General features: G+C 38.4%; 1 protein-coding gene across 1 annotated transcript; it reads left to right on the top strand.

Moving 5' to 3' along the window:
* Positions 1-1741: 1741 nt before the first annotated feature.
* LOC104466717 (CD99 antigen-like) lies at positions 1742-9055 on the top strand (the record flags this gene model as incomplete). The annotated part of the gene is made up of 9 exons (XM_010080241.1): positions 1742-1777; positions 2138-2188; positions 2661-2693; positions 4168-4209; positions 4382-4423; positions 5884-5955; positions 7469-7510; positions 8059-8169; positions 8982-9055. Coding segments are annotated over 9 exons (503 nt in total), but the record flags the coding sequence as incomplete, so codon positions are not given.
* Positions 9056-9505: the final 450 nt, after the last annotated feature.

Raw genomic sequence — 9505 nt, forward strand, 5'->3', positions numbered from 1 at the left:
GTATTGCTAGATAATGTAGGCTTCAGATAAACAACCCAGAAATATTTTGCGTTCTGTGAAAGAGTTTTTCATGAACTAAGTATCTAAAAGAGCTTATGGTCTCCACCTGGAATGCAGAACACCAAGTAAAATATCTTCTTGCTTTCTATCCAAGATCTATACCTAACGACTTTATCCAGGAGGTTCTTAATGCCCTTTGCTCCTGCACCACAATAAAGCCATAAATTCCTTCTCTTTCCATGAAGGAGCCCATCACTGACCAGGCAGTGCTACCTTCCTACTTGGCTGTGAGCCAGGTGGTACTCGGTTCAAATGTTATAGTACGGGAATCGCTGCTTAAACTTCAGATTTCAGTTTCTGCTGTAGCAGTTCGGTTGGCCAAACTGAAGACTAGCTTGAAGGTTGTTTTCAGGAAACTGCAAGCTTGCCTTTGATTTTTTTATTCCAATTGTCATTCCCTGCTTACATATTAAAACAAAACAACAACAAAAAAAGAAAATGTATCTTTGTCTCATTTCTTCTCTGGAAAAAAAAAAAAGGCATTATTAGTGCAGTTATCTGTGAAGGAAAAGAGATTTCAGTTTTGACTTCAGTTGACATGAAAGATGTCACCAAGTATATAAGCATCTGTCATTCCTGGTACTAGACTCGTGACTTGTCCTTATCTTAACTTGGCCTGTCATGTAAACAGAAGGAATATTCTGCTTGTGGTTTGATTTTTGATATTTGATTTTTATTCATCTCTTCAGACTTTGCAGTACCCAGTTCTGATTCCTCTTCTGCAGCTACGTTCTTAGTGGAAAAGTCACACACATCAGTGCTTTATGCATGTATTTTCTGAATTAAGGTAGCTCTGTCAGGAATTAAGTTTTGCTCCGGCTGTCTTGATACTCATTAGGTAGAAAAAGTCTTCCAGCTTCTTTGGTGCTGGAGCAGTACAGTAGGATGTCTTTTTCTTGAATATCTGGTATCTACTTTCATGCCTTTTTCCATCAGTCAGTGAAAGTAGGACTGTCGCAACTGTCCTAATACAGCAAGAAAGAATGTTATTTTCCTATGACCTGAAAATTAGACTTAATCTACCTGGAGTGGAGAGCCCATAGTGATGACAGCTGCATTTAGCTGTCTTTTCAGAAGTTGAAGAGATTGGTCAAGATCATCTGTGCTAATAACTTAACCACGTTCATACTGTTAACCTTTGTTAGAGGAAAAGATAAATCTTATAAACCCATGAAAATTAATTTTTAATGCCAAGGTATGTAATCCATTACCCGATCATATAACTTTTCATACAGGCCTTTGTGCTCCAAGGCTCTTCTTCACACTTGAGTCTTGTGAATTGGAGCTGTGCCCCTGCCCATTTTGTGGTTCAGTAAAAAGAAGGGTGGGAAAGAATATGCTGTGGGTGGCACTAAGAAAGCATGCAATAGCAGTGGCAAGAATAAAGGATTAAGTGCATTATATTGACTGTACGAATATATGTTCTGGTCCTTCACATCCTTTCTGTAGAGACAATTTTTAGTGCTGTTCCTTTTTTTTTTCCCCAAGAGATGCGTAGATGGTGGTCTGGAGAAACAGAGAAGAATGTTTGTCTTCAGCCCTGACTCAAAATATTCTTCTAGTTTCACACAGGAAGCACAAAACGTACCTCAAGATAGATCAAAGACATGTTTATGACTGTAATAAGTGTTGGTTTTGAGTAAGAAATAAGTGTTCTTACTGTTGCTTTCATCTTCTACAGGCAATCCTGATGACTTCAGCTTAGAAGATGCATTTGGTAATTATTACACTCTTGCAAATTTTGGGAGGTAGGTGGGAAAATAGTGGCTGCTCTTTTGACTTGTTGGTTTCTGAGTATCACTGCATGACCAAGCATGACACCTTTCCCACATACGGTTTGTTTAAACCTCAGTGGAGCAATTGATCTATGAGTATGTCAAAGTGTTGACCATGTAGACCTGAAGTTTGTCTTTGGGAACACTCAGGGATTCCCCTTAAGGGGAAAGTGTCTTGCTGTATAGACTTGATCTTGTGTTTTTCACTGTATAGACATAGGCTTACATTTGTCCTTCAAGTATCTTCTGAACAGTGTATTAAATTATATTTAAACTTTTTTTTTTTTAACCATCCCTGGCAGAAACTCCAAAGAAGCCTCTTCCAACTAAGAAGTCACCGCCATCAGATTTAGGTGAGATCGAATTGGCTTGTAATGCCTTTTACTGTGAAGTCAAGTGTAGTTGTACATACTAATTTGAGAGCCTGAATTTTTCAGTTTAGTGGCACACAGAGTTGTGATATTTCTATAAAAGAAAGCAGTTCCCTAACAGCAAAAGGATTTCTGCATTTTGGAGTCTTCTGCTAGTGCTTTCACAAATTTACTTTGTCATTTCCCAAGCTTAAAGACACTGTGAGAATCCCTTCTGTTGGCTTTCAATCGGCGTGTTTTGAGCTGGCCCTTGGTATGTACCATGATCACCAAAAGCGGCATGTAGTTTGGCAGATAATGCCTGGTAACTGTGGTGCTTTTCCATGGGCCACTGTTGAATGACCATGCCATTATATTCTTGGTTAAAACATTGTGAGGTACATTTTGTGTAAAAATGGTATAAAACTAGTTCAGTTTTTTCACTACATTTAAAACTTACCTTCTTTCTTTGTAGATGAGTTCAGCTTGGAAGATGCTCTTCAGCCTGGTGAGTGTCATGTTTTCCTGGATGCTGCTCAGTGGTACTTGGTGCAATGTCTATCCATCCTGTATTGCCTAAATGTAATAAGGGCATTGAGTTGATTAAGGTAACAAACTGCAAATAAAAATTACAGTCCAGTTATGTTTATTTACCTTCATTTTTAAGGATCTGGATCCCAAAGCCTGCATGTATTTCACTCATTTCTTAGGCAAGTCCTACGTGTTTCATTGCTATGTTTTCACTAGATGGCACTAATTTCATAAACTATTACTTATGCAAGTAGTTTTTAAATCAGAACTAATCTCTTCCTTTCCAGGAAGTAATTTTAGTAGCACAAAGAAACATTCATCTGTTGGAAATAATATGAGGGAAGGTACTCTTTCTAATGTACTTCAGCTGTGCAGTGTAGACAGCATTAGAACTTGCACTCAGCCAGTAAAAGGTGCATCCAGTTAGGCAGATAGTGCACAGTAGCTTCTCAAGTACCATCACTAGACCTGTTGCAGTAGAGACAGATTTCCTAACACGGGCCATGCAGCTATAGGACAGTAGCACTGTTTGCTGCTCTGTTTGATTTAGCCCTATGAAGTTTTGTCTCTCTTAAAGCAGTCTATTTCCAGTTGCTGACATTTTTGAAAACAGTTGGCTAATTGAGAAACAGTTGGCTGAATGAATCAGATGGTTCAAGTGGGTGAAGAGAGAGGGTCCTTTATAGGATGGCAAGCCTAAGTTCGTGTCTCAGAACTGTGCTCTAGAGGTGCCTGCCTCTTTCCTTGAATATGCAGAGAGCCTAAGGAGTCCTGATCTAACTTGTTCTAGAGCTAGGAGGAGGCAAGACCACACAACATCAAGAAGAAGTAGGGTACAGTTGAAATGGGCCACTAGATTGGTTCAGCTGTTGGTGAAAACACAGTTTTAGAAAATCACTACTGGTGTGTTAATTTAATGTGGACAACAAAGACTGTGACCAAACACTACAGCAATAATTGTTAAGACCTCTTAGTCTCCTATTTTGTGGCAAGGTAAATGAAGTGTCGTTGTGGGGACCATATTTATAGTTCTATTATGTGTATTTTGTATTTTTTTTCTTTTTTTTTTAAGTGAGTTACCAACCTTTTTTATTGGTTAAAATCTGTTAGTTTTAAAAAAGGAAACAGCTGAGTAATCTATACTTGGTAGAAAAATTTAAAGAAGTTGAATATTTGAAATTGTATGTGCAAACTAAAGTGCTGCATAACACGTTGTGAGTTCTTCTGTATATGTTCAGTTATAGCAAGGGTCTGACATACAGGCTAATGTAGCAGAAACACTGTTAGTTGCATTGAAGTACAGTGTTTAACCTGAAGTAACCAAATAAATACAGCATTAGCTAATGAAAGGAAAGGAAAATCACGTAGGGAAGATAGTCTTTCAAGGTCACGATATACTCTGCTTTTAGTGTCTTCACATTAGTAACTTTGGTCACTTTATTTGTCTACAGATGACCCCAAGCCAGGTCCACCTGCAAATCCGAGAGATGCTGGTAAGACTGACCTAACAGGGATTTCTGAACAGTCGAAAAAAAAAAAAGTATTTGTTAATCTTTCCTAGTCCCTTAAAGTTACTGCATTGTAGTCTGCTTTTGAACTCATAACTTTTTTTCTTTTTTTTTCTTTTTTTTTTTTTTTCTTCCTAAAACTCTCTTTTATGTGTAGATAACCCCAGGCAAGGACCACCTGCACATCCTAAAGACACTGGTAAGGCTTCTAGCACAAACTCCTGGATTGTGATATGGGTTTACTATCTCAATTAAGCTTAGAATAATTATTCCTTGTTAGTTAGCTGCTATGTATGTCACGTGTCACACTGGATAAACACTGAAGACTGAGGAAAAATTGTCTTGCAAATAAGCTTTGCAGCAGTTTTGAAATTCCATAACAAACCTGTTGAGTCACTTTCACTTAAAAGCAGGATGGTGTGGGGAGGAGGAAGGATGGGACAGAGTGTGTGTGCTTGGGGCAGTGCTGTTCTAGGCTGCCAGTGGTGGAGCACCTGTGTATTGGATTGAGACCTTTCATCTTTACAAACTGAATCCCTGCTACTTGTGCTAAAAAGTAAGTAGGACCTACCTGTGATCTGTAGTCTTAAAGCATCCAAATTTAAGATAAAGCTCGAAGTTAAAGGGGTTTTTTAAAGTTTTTTTTTAAAGGCCCCAGTTAAGAAATACAATTATTTTGTATTTGAAAGGTAGGCTTAAAATACATGTCCTTCCCTGCCTGTTGTGCTTTAGAGGTCTTCTCTGTCTTTGCCTAACTTGGAACAAAACAGATTCAGATGGATGCAGCTGTGATGATGCTATTATCCAGGAATATGGTGTTAAAGAGTCCTTACTTGGAATGCAAGCCCTGGTTCTTGTTCTTTCTCCTGCCTGATTTGCAGCAGATATTTGAATTCAGGTCTTGCATGCCTTAGTACAGTGCTTTTGCCACCCAACTAGAGCATCCTCTGATGCAATGCTTTTAGTTTTGCTGCTTGAAACAGACTTGCTTTGCATAAACTAAAGATTCATTTTGGCAGCAGAGGGAAGGAAAGGAACTCGGTCCCCATGAGGTAGGGTCCAGTAGAAATTGGGAGGGACTGGTTCAGTGTCCTGCAATAAATCAGAGGAGAGAATTACATTTGGATCTTCTCGTTGTCAAGCAAATACTGTAGCCACTGGACTATGGCATGTTGAACTCTTTTGTCCTTTATCTGCTGTGCTGTAGAGGTTCAAAAGATTGGTTGTGGCTTAGAAACCCAACTTTGAAGAAACATTCGCAGCTGCAGCCTTGGAAAGAAATGGCCCTTTCCTGCCCATGTCCTTTTTCTGCTTTAACAGGATAGTGAGACTTGGGTTGTTCCTGTTAAGTAGCTCACAGGACTTTTTGCTTGCTTAGCCTGTGGCTTGTGCAGTACTACCTGCTCTTGGACATTGACTTCTCTCAGTTGTTCAGGAAGTTCAGAGGCAGCAGTGCTGATATCAAACTATATAGTGCCAAGCTGAAGGGGCTTGAGTTTGGGAGGGCTTTTGAAATGTGAACATGTGACTATGATGCTGAGCCTAAAACCACCACAAACTCAAGCTGAACAACACAGAGAAAGCTTCCATGTCATTATGTGCCTTGGGGTGTCTTTTCATTGAATTTAAAACATGTAATATTATTTTTATTTTTTATAGGCACCTTTGATGATTTAGATCTAGCCAATGGCAAGTTACCAGGAGGAGGAGGTGATGGTAGTGGCAGCAATGGTAAGGTAGTAGGTTGTGCTTCATATTGATCCTGAGCTTTGATCATAGAATCACAGAATGGTTTGGGTTGGAAGGGACCTTAAAGATCATCTAGTTCCAACCTCTCTGCTATATGAAGGGACACATTCCCCTAGGTCAGGTTGCTCAAAGCCTCATCCAACCTGGCCTTGAAAACTTCCAGAGATGGGGCATCCACAACTTCTCTGGTCAACCACTAGTGCCTCACCATCCTCATAGTAAAATATTTCTTCCTTTCTTTGATAAAAGCTTGCTCACAAGATGGTTAGCATGGTTTAACTTGTAACACCTTTGGTTTTGATGTCTGAAACTTAAGAGCATACCTTCCAGTTCAAAAGCAATGTGTTCTGTCTCTGCCAAAAAAACCACAGATAATTAAGAGGTAAAACTGGTCTGGGAACTTTCAATGATTTTTACTGTTATACTAAGAAAGATAAGTTTTAAAATTGAAATGTGAATGTGGTGCCTATTTCAAAATTCACCATGAATTAAAGGCATCCATATGTTATTTTCAGATCTTCTGTGACATATTCTCAGTTTCTTTTAATTCTTGTGGTTATGAACCCCAGAGGTGGGCCAGAAGAGGATCCACCTTATGTTCTCAAAGATTGCATCTGTCCCACAGGATGAATTGGTCCTTAGACTTCCAAGTGATGTAGGTTATATCTACTCTGAGCAGTATAAAAACCAAAATTGTTTTGAGTATTGTGTCATAGCTAATTGTTATGCTGCAGCTCAGTACACAGGTAGTCATTGGGACCAAGCTGCAGCAATCATCATTAGGCTGGGGTTAGTCATCCCTCCATGTGTTATTGCAACTCTGCAGTCCATTTCCAGGTCAGAGTTAGGTTCGCTACCTTGATGTGGTGTTGAGACATGAAACAGTTGTCCCAGACAGAGATTACTGATGATAATTTTTTGGGAAGCTTTCACCTTCCAAAGTTCCTTTGGGGCAGTAACTTGGAAATTGGCAAGGGCAAGAAGCATCTGTTGAGACTTGAATGGTGGTTTCATCTGCACAGGGTTCCTGCTTCAGTGGTTCAGGTTGCATAGTGCCAGATAAGGATAGTATTTACAGAACTTCTGTCTTGTTTGCTAAGAGATATATTTAGTAAATGAAGCTAGGGTTTTAGGAACAAATAGTTGGTTCCATGGAAATACAGCTGAATGCTACACTGCACTTATATGCTGTTCATTTCCACTGAGTATTCTGTGGTGGTGGGCAAGTTGGTTAAACCAGATTTCACAGATGTGCTGTGCTCATTTTGTAGAAGTGCTGAGCACCCAAAGTGCAGTTGGTATCACCATGAGCTGTGCTTTGAAAATAGAAAGCTTGAGTGCCTGAGTACTTCGTACTGTATGGATATAGATTTTTAATAAATTTTCTTCAGCAAATGGCTTGTAATTTTGCATGATTAATTGACAAAAAGTTGACAGTTATGATATGACTGTTCTTTAGACATGTAAAATCTAAACCTTCTGTTTATTTTTACAGAACGAAGGGGTGCAAGTCCAAATAATGGTGAAGAAGCTGAGGGTAAATGCATAAATTCATGTGTATAGTGGTGTCTGCATGTCGGAATCTAGTTTTCATGCTTTTTTTTCTATATTGCTAATACTGTGCTGCAATGGTCACTTCTGGTACTGGCTTTCATCATAAAAACTTTAATGGAATCTAGAATTCTTACTTTAAAGCTCTGCTTTCATAATTCTTTAAAATATCTATGTTGCAAATGATTACAAATGTTAAGGTCTCAGAGATGCTCATTTAGTGGTTCATAGATTGCATGCATACAACTTAGATTTGGCTATGGAAGGGTAGCTTTTTTTTAATTAGTGGAACTTAAAACAGGCATGCTTAAGTTGCTTAACCATAGGCATTGCTAAGAAATCAATGGTTATAAAATCAGAGTATTTCTTTTTCATTATTCACAGAGTTGATTTTGTTGTTTACTACAGTTTCATGTAATAATTTCAGTTGTTTTTTGCAGGTGTTCACAGGGTTTACTTTGAGACAATACAAGTTTGACATTGCTTTCGATTCTGAAAAGTGTATACAAACCTATATTTTTTTTTCTTTTCCAGCTTCTCAGGGAGCAATAGCTGGAATTGTAAGTGCTGTGGTTGCTACTGTAATTGGAGCAGTATCTAGTTTCATTGCTTACCAGAAGAAGAAACTCTGTTTCAAACAAAGCGGTAAGAATTCTAAATTAGTTTTGCATTCTACTGTCTAAAGAGATTCTTTTTTGTATTTTATATAGGGGCTAGTAATTGATCTTATGCATGACATAGTTTTAATAGCACAGTGAATTTGTGTTTACAGGGCGTAACCTCTCTTACTAGTCATCTGAGACAGAATGTCTGAAGAATGCATCACCCAAAATTTAGACTTTCAGAAGCAGACAGACTTAAGGCTTTGCATTTCTTAAAATAAAAAGGGTGAGCAGGAGAGACTGCAAGAAACCATTTCTTTAAGGAGAATTGAGGGGAAGTTGGGAATTAAAGACTATTTTCACACTGGAAAATGCCTTGTCATTTCTAATTTTGGAAATCTTGCCTTTGTGCATGTTTACCTATTAGGTTTCTGACAACAACCCAGATGTTCATCCCCAAATGATTCTTTCTTCTGCGGTTGTCTATTGTTTTCTATCTACTTCCTTTCCACTGAATAAGATATAACTTGGATCAGAGAACTTCGGGAGTACTGTGGGTGATAGGTGGGGCAGAAGCTTTGGGTTTGTCCTTTCTAGGCTTTCTGACTGGTTGGTGAAGGGAGATGATAAAGCAGCCATCCAGCCAGGTACTGCTGTTTTCTAATTTGGGAAGTTTGGAAACTGACTAACTTCTACCATGCATGTTAAAATTAACGTGCAGGCAACACAAGGGAAACTCAACTACTATCAGTAGCCGATTTTCTTCAGTGCTGTTTCTTCTCTCAAATGATCTCTATTAATCCTCAACTTTGAAGATAAGATAATTTGGATGCTAAACGTCTGTTTGTTTCCCAGCAGATGAAGAGAATGTGAATATGGATAGCCATCGGGGAGCGCAATCTGAGCCACCTGGTAAGAGAAGAATCTAGAGGGAAGATCAAGTTTTTGGTGGGGATCCTATTAAATGCACTTTGTTGACATCTAACATAGAGGGAAAAATCACCTGCACTGTTTTATTTTGTTTTGTTTCAAAAAATAATGTTTGTAAGTACCATGACAAGTAACTTAGAACTGAATTAAGATTTCAGTTCTGATAAGATGGCCACTCTTCTCCAGTTTTTTATTCTTTGACCAGATTGGTTTGTTGCCTTGAGGAGTCCTTGAAATACAGGAGCTTAGAAAAAGTAAATAATTTAATTTTCTCTGAAAAAGTAATATTAAAGACAATTATGAAAACACAAGCCTACTCCTTCAGTGTGATACATAACTGCAATTAGCTGACAGGTGTTTTATTAGTGTATGTTGTGTCTGGTTTAAATCTGATACCTTTTTTGGTTGTAAACCCATATAGAACTCTGCAAGAATGTATATTAAAAATG

Source organism: Pterocles gutturalis, unplaced genomic scaffold, assembly GCF_000699245.1.
Source record: "Pterocles gutturalis isolate BGI_N339 unplaced genomic scaffold, ASM69924v1 scaffold7299, whole genome shotgun sequence".
Lineage (NCBI taxonomy): Eukaryota > Metazoa > Chordata > Aves > Pterocliformes > Pteroclidae > Pterocles > Pterocles gutturalis.